This window comes from Strongylocentrotus purpuratus, unplaced genomic scaffold (assembly GCF_000002235.5).
Source record: "Strongylocentrotus purpuratus isolate Spur 01 unplaced genomic scaffold, Spur_5.0 spur5_scaffold_12, whole genome shotgun sequence".
Classification (NCBI taxonomy): domain Eukaryota; kingdom Metazoa; phylum Echinodermata; class Echinoidea; order Camarodonta; family Strongylocentrotidae; genus Strongylocentrotus; species Strongylocentrotus purpuratus.
In genome coordinates, this window is record NW_022145597.1 from 4,974,547 (window position 1) to 4,990,172 (window position 15,626).

A 15,626-nucleotide genomic window follows, 5' to 3' on the forward strand; every position below is an offset into this window, starting at 1 on the left:
ACTACTAGGCTTACTGCTACTACTACTACTACTACTACTACCAGGGGCGTACGCAGGATTTTTCAAGGGGGGGGGGTTTTAAAATCTGGCCCAAAATATTTCCAAAAGGGGGGGGGGGTTTAGGGAAATTTAGGGGGGGGGTTTACACACAAAAATTACCAAAGGGGGGGGGGTTTAACCCCCCAAACCCCCCCCCCCCCCCCCCCCCTGTGTACGCGCCTGACTACTACTACTATTACTACTACTACTTCTACTCAGGCCCGGAAATTATGGGAATGCAAGCATTACTTTAAACAAACAGAACTTTGTTATTCCTGTGAACATTTGGTATATATACCTCTACATCGTCATGATTGTGATTAAACTTTACCAGGGATGACAGCAATATTTTGTTCTCTCTTTACGTAGTACAAGATACTGATTATGTTACATACTTTGCAGGTTGGTGGGATAATAATAATAACAATAATAATAATAATAATAATAATAGCCTAATAGTCCACTCCAAATTTTATTAAACCGAAACGGAAATTCTTTTTGCCCAATTGAACGTGAGCCCGGCAGCCACTGAGCATGATGGTATGAATGTTAATTTATGACCCCCCCCCCCCCCCCACATGAAAAATTACAAGTTGAGCCTGAGTAGAGAAACGATATATCGATAATCTTACCCTTTTTGTGGGAAAGTCACGATTCCGCGTGGTTTTTCTAATCCGGTATCGATTAGGATCCTAAGATAATTAGCATTGTAATCCGATATCATAATCCAGTCGTAAGCACTGTCAGCCCAGTACACATTTTTCGCCATCCAATCAACGGCCAGTCCTTCGACAGATGTCGATGTTCCCGTAAACAGACTGGTTGCCTCGGACCCGTCATCTAGCCCGCCTCTGTAGATAGTCCTGTTGAGCGTTGAGGACCAGAAGACAGTTCTATTGGCATAGTCGCCAGCAATGCCAACGAATTGGGCATTGCTAGCTCGGTAGTGGTACGTCGTGGTGACGTCGCCAGGGGTTATTAAGTTAACGGGTAAACTGTTGATTCGAGCTTCGCGACCCGGCGAACTGAACAGCTCAGCCCATACTAGGCGGTCTTCAGAATTAGCAAAATCATTGATGTTCCGGGGTTCACTCTCACCTGTATAAAAGGCGAAAGAAAAAAATATGAGCCTTCAATTTTTAAGAGGTAACTTGTAATCGTAACATTGACCAAATTTCAAAGCCTTTCGCAACAATTTTCTGGTCGCGTGTCGTCCCAATCGTCCCAATCTATCCGAACTGGAATTTACGTTGGGAAAACAACTCTTACCAGAGGACAAAGATCTCAAGGGCACTTCCCTGCTTAAGATGACACCCAGTCTTGCGCCGTAGCAATACGGATGACAGTACAGTAACAGTAGGCATATCCAGATGCGTACGCAGGGAGGGGGGGGGGTTAACCCCCCCCCTCAATTTTTTATTTATTTTTTTTAATTCCAATTTCCGGGACAAAAAAAAAAGTGTGCTCTTTCCACCCCCCCCCCCCCCCCGCCTATTCACCCAGCCGCTGAGTCGTTGCGAAATTTTCGGCGCGATTTTTAAATTTTAACCCCCCCCCCCTCCCCCCCCCCCCTTCGAAAAAATCATGCGTTCGCTACTGGGCATAATTTTATCTATGGTTAGGGTTAGTGTACTGTAAGGGATAGTGTTAGGATGTGATTAGGTGTAGGGTTATAATTACGGTTATGGTTAAGATAGTTGTTATTGTAAGTTTTATGATAAGAGTTAGGCATTGGTTAGGGTTATATAGGGTGATAGAGATACACTAAATTAAATAGTTGACCCTAACCGTCAGTGGCGTAATGAGCAAAAACTTTTGGGGGTCAGAACAAAATCCGCATCACGTCTTCCAAAAGGGCACTTTCTAGAAAAGAGGGAATCGTTAAAAAAAATACCCCACTTTTAGAGTTTGGTATATATCCCTACATCGTCATGGTTGTGATTACGCTACCGGGGAGACATCAATGCTTGTTTCTTTTTTTTACGTGATACAAGATTTAAGCAACATACTTTGCAGTTGGGTGTGATGGTCTCAATATTAATTTTTGAGCGAGTGAAGCGAGCGATCAAAATTTAAAGATTTGTGAAGTATCAGTGCGAAAAATTACATCTTATAAAGGAAACAAAAAATGAACCTTGATGAGTATTGAGCACAATCTAACGAAGAAAGACTGAAAAGATCTTCAGTAACCTAATTATAACATCTATACATACGAGTGAGTGTAGCAAGAGAGCTCTAGTGAAAATAAAAGAAAAGTGGGCTCTAAGTCGCCTTGAATTAAAGGTGCATGTTATGGAGAAAGGAATAGTAGGCCCTTATCAAAAGGGAAAAGGACAATTAGAAAGGAGAAGGTGCGCGTGTCAAAGTAAAAAGGGCAATCATCAGAGATGAAAATGGCACTGAAGAGAATGGAAAGGAGGAATCTGTTGAAGGAAAAGGGTACATATCAGATTTTCATAGGGGCCTTTTGAAGCGGGTCATATAAAAAAGGAAAAGGGGCACTTATCCGAAGGAAATATGGTACTTATTAGAAAGGAAAAGGGGCACGTGTCAAAATAAAGGGGCACTTATCAGAGGTGAAAAGTGGCATTTAAGAGAAGGGAAGGGGTTCTCATTACGAAGGAAAAAGTGCACTTATTAAATGGGAAAAGGGGCACGAGTCAAAGTATAAAAAGGGCAAAAATATCAGAGGAGAAAAGGGGAATTTCTCGCACCTGAAAAGGAGTACTCGCCAGAGATGTAAAAAAAGAGCAAAAAGGACACTTATTATAAAAATAAATGGACACTTGTCCTTTGTCAAATAGGGCATTTTGGGGGTACCTGATGTGCAAAAGTGAGAAGGACAAAACCGGAAAATAATGTTATTTCAGCAACATTTCTTGCTCGTTCGCTCTAATTCCTGCACATCGCTGCGCTTCTTCTCATAAAGAAATGTAATTTATCAAAGTTAGTCGGCAGAATATAAATTTTGAACATCTCTGTTTTATAGCCGCTATCAATAAGTCTATGGTCGCTAAATTCCCTTGAATATTACATGGTAAGACGATGTTATGGCCCACACTCATCTCTAAACGGTGGCCAAAATGGATTATTTTAACCACTTAGTACATGTAAACCAATGTTTATTCATGAAGTCTGAAGGGACCCACACCATGCCACTGCAATTCTGATGTTAACCATAATATCATACCTACTGCCAGTTAACAGCTAAATTATTCATACCCTAACCAACATTTTATAATTTGTTTAAGTATGTGAAAGATTGATTTGTCCCGATTAATTTTTCTTGAGAACGTGCCATATTAAAACTAACATCTAAAAATATTCAATCCACCTTCATTCTTGAGTTACGAAAAAAGACCCTCAAACATCAAATTTACAAGGGTTATGAATAATATAGCTGTTAACTGTATATTAGTTGTACCAATATGTAGGGGGAAATAAGTTAATATTTTATTCAGTATTCTCAAATTACTATGAACATAATCACCCGCTTTCCACTGTGGTGATGATTATTGATGTGTGGAATATTTAGAAATACATACTAATACATTTTTTTCCTTTCAATTTGAACATACTCCTAAAAATAAAATCACATTTTCCATTTCGTGACACACGTATGTTCACGGACCTTATGTATTTTCATTTGAGTCAAATTGGTAGGAAGTTTTCAAGACGAAAAGCGAAAAAATAGGTTCTTGAATAATCCACTATTCAGAAAACAAAAGGAAGCTTTATAACCATCCATTAGCAGACAGCAGGCGATACCTGTATATCACTTGTAACTACTAATACGTACGTACTACCCGAATTAATAGGGACTTTTAGATTTGCGTGGACTGATGCTGTGACGTCCATTCAAGGCAGTGCATTAAGAGGACGTCAACCGTAGCAATCCACAATGTCTTCGGGCGAATCTAAAAGTCCCTACTAAAAACCAGTAAAGCGGGACTTTCGTGATCTGTTATAGAGTCTGGTCTTCATGCGACTTCCTTCCTTCTGGTACTTAAGGTCGACAAGGAGATTATTTATCATGTAACAGGAAGTAGGCTTAGATGTTGGTGATATTGATCTATCACAAGCGTGTCACCACTAGAAATAGATCAATCTTACCCAGTTCAAGGCAAAAGATCCGGAAAAACTCTTTAATGAGGAAAACGATCGTCATAACAAGCATGCCAAGCTAAATAAAATACAAGCCACTCGATGAGAGAATGAATGTTTATGTTTGAAATGACATGCCATTTTGTTAAGTGGTTTCAGCGCTAATCTTCATATCACGAATTGACGATATTCAACAGCTTATCTATTGTCCTCTTCATTGGATTTATGTTGGAATCTACGTGAATAGGCTTACACCATACCATAACGCGTGCACTCTCTCTCTCTCTCTCTCTCTCTCTCTCTCTCTCTCTCTCTCTGTATGATTATGGAGGTATTCATATTAATCTCTCTATTTCTTGAAATTTCATGAAATATGTATTTACTTATAGCATTATCGTCACTCCACTTTTTGCTGTTCACGTGGCAGGACATTATGTACCTAAAAACCTTCGCAAATAGGTACTCTTGGAAGACGACCCGGACAACCAGCCCCTTCGGGGGGGGGGGGAACAAAATCATACCATAATGTGGCATCTTTGCTTATGATAGTTGGCCTCTGCATTTATCTTGATTATTTTTACTTACCCCCATACTTTCAAGCTTTCAATTATGCATTTTTATTTGTGAGTATTAAGTTGTCACTCTTTATGTAAATCAATTATATTGTATACTATTATTGTTATTTGAATATTTTATATCTGATTGATCAATAAATGCAGAAACATCTGCTAAAAAAAAAAAAATTGAATTTTTTTTTATAAGGGACCAGCCCTGTACAACCCCTAGCTTTATATTTATCCGCCCCGTATCCGTCACGCCAAAGTTCTCTTACATTTGTAGTTCCAGTAGTGGGGGCGGAAAAAAGCTTATCCTGTCACATCTATAATACATGTAAGATGAATGCAAGAACCCCAAGACCCCTAAAGACCCTCCCCAAAATAATATTCTAAAACCACTCCTGCGTATAGTTCTTTCACGTGAACTGCTTACATGCCCTGTATCTCTCGAGGGTCTGTCAGAGTACACGAGGGAAGTGATCAATGCATCTGCAAAACCGGATATGATAATGAAGATATGACCTATTCCTGAAGGTCTTTAAGAAGGGTTCGGCAACGTGAGAAGGTTTCTACTCCATGTTCTGTTCTCACGAAATATCAAATAGCATCACTGCTTCCTCAACAACCGAATCACACATATTTGATTGTATATTACAACAACAACAAAAAAATTATACTCAGACAAATACTTTTTGTATTAATAAAATATAAAAAATAAAAACGATTATTTGTTATGGAAACTTTTAGTACTCCCCCAGATTTCCAGGGTTAGTTATCCGGCGGTCATGTTGGAAGCTGTCAAAGGACTCAGATCATGGGCAGTTGTCTAGAGGGTAATTTCCCGATGATTGTTGACCGGGATGGTAGTCCCAAGAGTAGTTGTATTAGAATCAGATTTTTAGATTTATATGCTGGCTTGTTAATACATTTTCTCTTATAAGGAGCTAACAACGATAATGACACCAACTTAGCTCAGCACATCTTTGAATGGGGTGCTTCCTAATATGTACTCCTTCAAATACTTGTATTTGTTTCCAGTTAGCACTGTTAGAAGCAAGTTTAAAAATCAAAGTTGTGGTCACATTTTCCTCGAATCTATATCCCCCTCGCTACTTTGTTAATTATGTTTTTTTTTAAAGCTGAGATGTGGCGGAATTCGTATCAAGATTTGTGAGGAGAGGGCGAAATGTTGGATCGAGTATTTATCTCAGGAAGACGATTATCAAAAGTGCAACCAGCCAGGTTTGCCCCTCCCAGACTCACTGGGAAATGAGAAATCATTTAGTTCAACGATATTTTTTTGGTAAGGATGCGGTCGGTTCACACTGGGTTCACCCTACAAGCTACAAATTGGGTCAGGACCAGTCTCTTGTTATAAGGCAGAGCGATACAGAAAGAGAAAGTGTGAAAGAGTAAGAGAGAGAGAGAGAGAGAGAGAGTAGGGTGGGGGAAACAGAGAGAGAGAGAGAGAGAGAGAGAGAGAGAGAGAGAGAGAGTAGGGTGGGGGAAACAGAGAGAGAGAGAGAGAGAGAGAGAGAGAGTAGGGTGGGGGAACAGAGAGAGAGAGAGAGAGAGAGAGAGAGAGAGAGAGGGAGAGAGGGAGAGAAAAGGGCAGTACACTCTGTGCAAAAAATATTTCGTAATAAATGTAATACGTGCTATATAAATTCTCATTATCATATTCAGTCGACCAAGTTGACCAATAATATTATTATTTCATAGAATAGGAAGGATACAGTATCACTCATGGCATCCGTATAGGGTTGTTATTATCTGGGTAACCAGGATATACCAGAAATACACTTTCCTCTTGCAGGAAAAAATTCTTTCGAGCTGAACAATTTTTGCACATTTACCGGCTGGTTCCAAGAGTGTCATCATCCCGCGTATTAATCTTTACATTCCCCCCCCCCCCCTCCACTATCTCTTCCTCCTAGAGTAGGTGAGAGTGGGTGAGACCGAGCGACGAAGGGAGGGGACGATTTACATAAAATGACAATTTCCAATAAAAATAGCAAGCATGCTCATATTTTACAATTTCGTACTTAAATACATGTAACAAACATTATAAAGTGCTTTTACAAAGAGTCCCTTTTGTACCGAAATGAGGGACCTTTTAGCCGTTATTAGAGACACTACAACTGTATAGAAAATAATTTGTCTCCTTAACTTGCAAAGTAACCTTAGTAACCTCAGAATGATTTTACGTATTCCTTTGTATTTATATGTTGTTCTTGTTTTTTGTTGGTTTGTTTGTTTGTTAGTGTAAATGTGCATTATAAGATTCATTGCAGCCTGCACTTCTTAAAATGTTAATATAGCCTACTTAAAATTATGCTACATCGGAAACCCCATCAGCTTTTATTACCAGATATGAAATTAGGCATAGCACAAAAGAGTATATCCCTGTAAATCTTCATAAACCGTCCTATTAGCTACTCAAAAGCTAAGTGCCCTTTCAAGTAAGAAATTACATAGCGGTATTTGGGGTTTCGAGATTAGTTTCTCTTTCTTTGACAGTGTTCCTGTAACTTTCACTTCCCTCAGAACGCATACACACTTTTTTTTTAATTAAATAGTAATTTTGTTTTCTTCCTCCAAATGTAATACAAACGAGAACATTCAATTGAATAAAATAAATAAAGGTTTTCAGTATTAATTGCTTATACATAAACATAGTTAAACAAAACCCATTTGCAGCATATATAACTGAGTAACAAGTAAACTTAAAGTACATGAACATAATTTATAAGTCAATTGTACATGTTATTCACAGTCTATACAGTGCGTCCCAGAAAAAAAGGAACCGATAATTAACGATGTTTTATCATAACTTAATCACACTTAAAATGATTAATAAATGACACATATTTGTAAAGCTTAGATCACCCTCTTTCATTTGATGCAACTCATATGACGCATATTTTACGCATGAGTGATTAAAAACAATTTGAAGAGAGGGTACCAACAAGTCATTTGGCGGGCGGTATCTGAATTTCAAAGAGAAAATCACATTTCTAGAAAGTTCATTTTCTGCCCTTTCATATGACACCTCAATCAGGAAAAATGAGCCAGGAATAACAAAGTTCTGTTTGTTTAAAGTAATGCTTGTATTTCCATAATTTGATTAAACGAATTCGTTTTCACTGGCTGGCTGCCTGCCGTAGCAACAAACATAGTTGACAAAAGACTTATCCCGTTTCGCTAAAGATCAGCCATGCTCAAAGAAGACGAAAGCAAACATTTGTAAAGCGCCTAGACACATTGTTGTATCGATGTATTGGGAATAAAAGCTTAATATTATTATTATTATCATTATCCTTTGAACGGTCCCGGAAGAAAAAAATAAATATTTGTATGTTTCTATTTCCTGTTTACAAAACGAACATAAATTATCACCAACAAGACCAAATCTATGAAGAAGCTCATTAGAATATATATGGGTCCATGCAATAATCTAAATTGAAATTCTCGTTGTTTTAGTATATAGTAATACTTGGTCTAACAAATAAAAATCATAAGTATTTTGCCCATCCCTTAGCTGCAAATCATACTTTTGCTGTAGTACTTTTATAAAATAATCATAAATTTTTCTTGAACCCAGATCCAAAAACTGTATATGTTTACCTAAGATATAAAAATAAGTATTATAACTTATAATATCAACCTCGAGGCATGAAGCGCGTAGCCAGGATTTTTTTTTTTTTGGTTTTTGTTTGTTTGTTTCTTTTTTGGGGGGAGGGGGCGGTAGTGAGCACGCGAATCACTTACAAGGCGCGGGCTCCTTAGGAGGTTGTGTGCAGGGAGGGGGAGTTGTCAAGCAAGTATTTATCAAATAAAGTTTGCCCATTTACAAATGTATATTCCGATTATTACAAATGCTTGGATTCATATAAACACACATGCGCACGCACGCACATACACACTCACGCAAACAAACGCACCAATCGATAATCAATGTTGGGAATTTGGACTTTGAAAAGATCGATACTAGTACTAATATTCCTACTCAGACTTCTAGTCCTTGCGATTACTGCTACTAGTACTACTACTACTATCACCACGACTACTACTACCACCACTACAACAATAACTACTACTACTACTACTACTACAACAATAACTACTAATACTACTACTACCATTACCACCACTACTACTACCACTACCACAAATTATACTACTACTGTTACTACACCTACATCTACTACTTTTCCTACCACTACTGTTACTACTACTTATAATAATAATAATACCACTACTATTACTACCACCACTACGACTACTACTATTAATTCTACTACAACAACGACTAATTCTACCGTTACTACCACTACATCTACTATTATTCCTACCGCTACTTCTACCACTATACTACTACTACTACTACTACTACTACTACTACTACTACTACTACCACTACTATTACTACCACTACTACAACGACAGCTACTTCTACTACTACAACCACTACTACTGCTACTACTAATAATAATACTACTACCATCAGTACCACTACTACCATCGATATCACTAATACCTCTTCTACTACTACAACTACATATATTACTACTAGGCCAGTACTATTACTACTATTATTAACACTACTAATAATTATAATAATCCAACTACTACTACTACTACTACTACTACTACTACTACTACTACTACTACTACTAGTACTACTACTGCTAATACTACTAATTATTCGACTACTTTATCTCCTACTAGAACTGCTTCTACCAGCACTATGTTACTGCTGTCACTAGCTCTTTTATCAACTATCCGTGTAAATATGTAAATTCATTTCATTTGTAGTTTACTGTGTTTGAATTCATCATAATTCTGAGATGAATTCGAAAAATTTGAACAAGTAGGGAAAAAGGGATAAACGGTTTAAACTCATCTGTGATGAATAGGACAGACCAAAACCCTGCTACTACACGTCTATATTGGCGCGAATTACTTAAACGTTGTAAAACAGAAAGCACAATTCAATGGTATTATACAAAAGGAATCAACAGATACAAAACACTTTGAAAGAATAAAAATAACCTTGAACTCATTGGACGGAAAACCATTTCCGAAAGGAAATCACTTGTAAAGGGCACAAATTTGAAATACAGGGATTAGTATTATACAGCAGGGACAATACACGTACGTGATGGTTATATAAAGCCGCTTATCTTTTGGAGGGCAACGTCATATTAACTTGTTGTCTGTAAAATGACAAAAACACATGCACTTACATTTATCCCAATTATGAAAACAAAATTGAACTAAGAACTTATCTAATTTGATCATGGTTAGAGATTTCATTTGTAACTAACCAGCCCCCCCCCCCCCCCAAACGAAAAAAAAAATCCAGGAAATGAAATCGTATATTTGGACAAAAGGTTAACTTCATGAGGTGTATGTTGACAATGGATTATTTAAATGTAGAATGCATAGGGAGGCAAATGAAATACTAATAAATAAAAGATTATTTAGGGGAGAATGATAAAGAATTAGAGGATCTTATTTTCAATGCTGAATCGATGAAATCCTAGGCCTAAATTGTTTGAGCCTAAAATACAAAACATAAAGTTTTAAGTATAATAAAGTTGGCATAAGCATAAACGAACGGGCACATTGTTTCGGGGAATTGGGGGAGGGAATTGAATAAAAAAAAGCCTCTAAAAAGATAGTGTAAAGAAACAATAATCTGTTACTTATTTTTAATTTAGCGAATTCAGGAAAAGATAAAGTCAAAATCATGGTGTAGGAAAGCGTCATCGATAATAAAGTTTCCTTTATTAACCCAAACTTGATAGCAAAATACTCTTAAGAGAAAACAGAAAACTCAGAAAAGCAGACTGGTGAAAGTTTGAACTAAATCAGACAAACAAATAAAAGGTTATGAATTTTTGCAAGTTTTAATCACTATGGGCACTTCAAATTGGCTGAATCATTATGTCATGTCAATATAAGAAAGTGGCTGTCAACTAGTCCACTTGTTCTAACACACCAAGTGACTAAGATGTAAATCAATGACTCGGGAGTGTATATGTCATCCACAATATGATTAAAATAATGCCCAAGGGAGAAGGCGCTAATTAAGAGAAGAAAAAAAAACACACGAAAATCTATGGTATCTATGGTATTTTGTACACGACGAACGAGAGAGTTATACGCGACTACGTCACAATGCAGTAACCAAATTGCCGACTTGCATTTAACCTTTAGTGGTCTCACAATCCAAACTTTCTTATTATCGGTCCAATTTATTTTAACTTTTCGCGATTGTGTTTATTTATTATTTCCGCTTTCATATAGATGACATTCTTACAAAGGTTGGTTTGCCCTTTAGAAAAGTACAGGAAAAACTTGTCCTAAATGTTCATCTCTACACAATAAGGAAACAATTCAGACAAAAATGCAATCAATCCGATTTCACATAATTTGAAACATGATGAAATATGGATATGAAAACAGTTTCATTAAAGGGAAATCCAACCTCAAGATCAAACAACAAAACAAGAAAGCAGAAAATCAGAGAAGCAGACTGGTGAAAGTTTGAACATAATCGGTAAAACATAAGAAAATATGAACTTTTGAAAGTTGTAGTCCCTATACATGTATATGGAAACTTCAAATTGGCTGAATTGGTAATGTGACTGTGATGTAGTGTCAGACAACTTTCCCACTTGTTCCAAGAGACAAAATAACAAGTTTGTTTTAATGTATGTCTCTGGAGTCACTTTTTTAGAGGAGTTATCCATAATATTTTGAGTAGTGCTACAAAGGAGAGACACTTGGGAGAAAACCAGAAATTATGGATATTTTGTACACGACAAACGGTAGTCACAATACACTGACAAAATTGCCAATTTGGGATTCGCATAGTTAAAGTGATCTTATATTTCAAACATCCACAACTCTCTTATTGGTCTGATTTATTTAAGACTTTCACCACCCTGGTTCACTTATGTTTCTTCTTTCTTGTAAATGAACTTATTACACTGGTTGGATTGCCCTTTAAGCGAGTGTTCGTGTTATAATAGACCCAACATATACCTGGAATTAATCGTATTTCTTTAGGAATGTATTACTCTTGGAAACAAAGTAAAACACAACATAACACTACGAGTTTATTTTCTAAATAGGCCCAGAGTGTGGAGAAAAAATACTTCCGCAAGCAAAGATAGAAAAATTGATTCATTCAAACTTGTAACATGAAATTGTTGATACCAAGTTGTGAATAACAATAATAGTAATAATAACAATAATAACAACAATATTTAATAAAAAGCCATCTATCCTGAAGAAAATAAAATAAGATTAGACATCTTTCTTCGGAGAATTACCTTACTATACATTTTTAAATGCTTTTAAATAATAGTTAACCAAATCTATATTTGGTAAACTATTTTTAAAATATTGCAATAAGTGCGACTATTTTGAATTATGCAGAAGTTTCGAAGGCGATTCTTGTTACACTCAAAATACACATATTGTGTTTTAGGTTGAGGTATTACCAATAACGAACAGTGACGTGGAGGAATATAGATAATCAAAGATATAAATAATTCACCAATATAATCAAAGAAAACGACAAAAAAAAATTACTAACGGTAAAATGGGGTCGCAAGAATATTTTGAATACCAGAGAGGGGCTCAGACCATGGTCAGACAGAATTTACCGAGGCGATATAATCATTGCCACTGATACATACATTAATAGTAAGCATAACATCACTGTTTCATCATGAAGTTCGTATGCTAATTGGAGTAGTATGTATTATGCACATGATGTTTGTCATTCTCTCATTCTATCTATTATATAATTTACTGGAGAAATTAGTCTAAATGTGATTGGTTGGTGTCATGAACGGACGAATCTAACTCCAGCAGCCCAGCTGATGAACATGCAGCCAAATGTGAAAGCAATGAACTAACGTTTTGAACTCATTGCAATTTCGTGCAATACTTATCGTCATTTTTCATAATCACGTTATTATGTCCTAGTAACGCGTAACCTAAATAATACTGAGTGTGTGTGGGGGGGGGGGGGGGGTCGAGCCAAAGTGCCCAAAATTTATGTTTCATGTAACTACCGACGAAACACCGGAATGTGACGGAGAAAAAATCGACAAGTTTTGCTTGCAGTGTAAAGGCATGCAGCTTAAATTTACCATGCCTACTGCTCTTCTTTTTCTCTTCCTGACCACTTTCTTTTCCCCTCTTTCTCCTATTTCCTCTGTGGTATCCTGTACCACGTACGAACCAATTGCATTTGTTTAAAGACATGCTACTAGAAAATGTGTAAATTCAATTTTTATAACGCTACAGTTGTCCAACATCCTTTTTTTAAAGGAATTATTTGCCTTTACTCTGAGAAACTGAAATGAATCACTTCCTACTCTTCTATGCAAACATGGTAATGAACTTTAATTCATTTCTTAAATGTACATATACTGTTGGTGTAAACATGCCGGGCGTTCTCTACCCTCTCTCTCTCTCTTTCTCCCTTTCTCTCTCTATAACCATATTGTTTGATTTTTCTTTTTTTCCTTCTGTTTACAAGGGTTAAAAGTACACAGATCTCAACCATCTTTAAATCAACCCCCAATCTTTTCCACATGTTATGTGCTGATATTTCTTGAGTATTGTCAACTGTTTAAAAAAAATATCTACATACAATAAATGTTACCCTTTTTATCAATCTTTTGCTTGAAAATATTGATCTCTATTGTAACTTTTGTCATATGTTACTGTTTGAGTGGAACTAAATTGAATGTGCAATTATCTAAACTTCTCTCGATAAAACATTTATTGAACAATGAGACGAAGATTAATTTGCCCATCATAATGACTGATTGATAGTGGTAGGCCTATTATATTTTATCTTGTATAAAATAGGCAAAATTGTTAATGCCCATGCACTGTTTGCATGATCACTGCCTTGTTAACAATGTTAAGTTATGATAATATGCAAACATTAAGATTGAGACAACATTTATGATGTTGCTATATTAAATATGTTCTTATATCAGTTATATTCCTCCGAATATGACCGGTCTTTTCAGTCCTGCATTATGTACAACGCGTTTGTTTTTCTGACTGTATATAATGTGCTTAGTATATGGTCTTGAATTAACATGCATATTAATCATATTCTTTCTTAATGTTTATATTTTTATCGTTTTACGTTTCATGTAATGTTTTTATGTCTTTTTAAATGTAAAGACAGGGCCCCTTGGAAGAGCAATCATATTCGTTATTGAAAAACCCTGTTTAAGTGAAAAGATAAATATTAGTATTTATTAAATAACATTGATTTGAATATGGAATCATTTCTAAACTTACCCAGAACCAGAGGAAGAGTGACCGCTAATAATACACAGGCAACAATCAAATTGGCACGGGACGCCATTTTGCATAACCCAGTCGTGCCCTGGTGAAACACTTATCAAATAAACCTGCTCCTTTCTATCTTATCATGCAATAATTATTAAAGTCCCCGAATTCAGTGTGAATCATCGGTAGATTATACAGCGAGGCATCCATCCACGTTACACAGTGCGAAGAAAGCAATTGAATTTGTTAATGTTTTCACTCTGCTATGTAAATGTACCACCGAAATCTGATCCTCTAAAAACCACTAATGTCCTTGCCTCACACACCAATAACCGGGTTAAGATCCCAGTGTACATGCGCGTATCTTGTGTGCTCTCAAAATTTATCTGATACGGTCGTTTCGCTGAAATATGAGGAAGATAATTTCCCCAGTTTTTTATCCTTCACAATGAGTGTTCACCGATTCCGTTATGATGTTAGAAAGCCTGGTAGATATGTCACGAACAGCGCAATAAAGTAAACGTTGTTCACGAATTTTAAGAGTCAGTTTGAGGGTCTATTTTAAAGACGCTGCATGGTGATCGAAGCATGGACGTGGATTCCTAAGCCTGAATGTAGCTGGTCTTCTTTGGTTTGGGTTTAGCGGCTATAGGCAATGAGAGTGGAGGAAACGAGGGAAGTTCCTCTGTTTGTTCTTTGCCTGCCCACACTTCCTGATTAAAAGTAAAAGTATTAAAAAGGCTCAAGTTCATCTAAATCAAAACGCGTTTACACTATCTACCATTCACCTATGATGGTGTCTTCTTAACTACTTGTTATTTCCTTTTCATGTTCGTGAAAGGTAATGTATTATGCAAAGCTACCTGCTACATGTATTAACTCTTTTATTCCCACAAACACGGAATGCTATTGAATTAAGATATTTTGTTTATATTATAGGCTAATCTATCTTTGATGACGAAATGAGTAAAGGCCAGAGGTGACGTTGACTAGGTCCGGCCAAGGGGGAGCTGGAGTCCCAACTGACAACAAATTATTTCAAGCAGCTGCCGTTTTCTAAGGTTGCACAATAGAATCTACAGGTGTGCTCTTACCTTTGATGTTAGAGGTTCGAAGCCGCCAGTATCTTTGGAAAGTTTAAGTAGTAATTTTTTCACAAAGAGATATCGTTAATATTTCACTTTTTATTTGAACTATAACAAGGGAAAAATCGAACAGATGATAAAATATGAATACAAAACCTAATCGTGTCAAGAAATATGCCTACATTGTATAATAGCAGTTTTAATTTGCGAAATATAGTAAAGTGTTACAATCCTAAAACCTGCAATTTGAAACTTTTCCGATTATTTCCGGCTCATGAAATTTTTTTATAGGGCAGTTCTTTATGATGTTTGATGTCAGATTAGTGCCCACACAATGCCCAGTTGAGTAATTTTGATTAATATTTCTGTAAATGGTGCTCTATTTCTTTTCGCTTGCCTACTGTAAAGGTAAGCACTGTGTACTGCTCATATTATCAGGCGAGTGGTAGCGAAAAGTACTTATCATTACAAAAGCATATTTCCCTTTGAAAGTGGCCCGTTA

At 36.5% G+C, this 15,626-nt stretch overlaps 1 protein-coding gene across 1 annotated transcript in view; it reads right to left on the minus strand.

Annotated features, from left to right (window-relative positions):
- The window catches only part of LOC591940 (sushi, von Willebrand factor type A, EGF and pentraxin domain-containing protein 1), a 127,345-nt gene extending 112,495 nt beyond the window's left edge, over positions 1-14,850 (minus strand). Inside the window, exons 1-2 of the mRNA XM_030981650.1 lie at positions 14,049-14,850; positions 672-1,137 (exon numbers count right to left, since the gene is read on the minus strand). Coding sequence (XP_030837510.1) covers positions 672-1,137; positions 14,049-14,115 — 533 coding nt within the window. The 5' untranslated portion in view covers positions 14,116-14,850. The remainder of the gene's footprint in view (positions 1-671; positions 1,138-14,048) is intronic.
- Between the last annotated feature and the right edge of the window lie 776 nt (positions 14,851-15,626).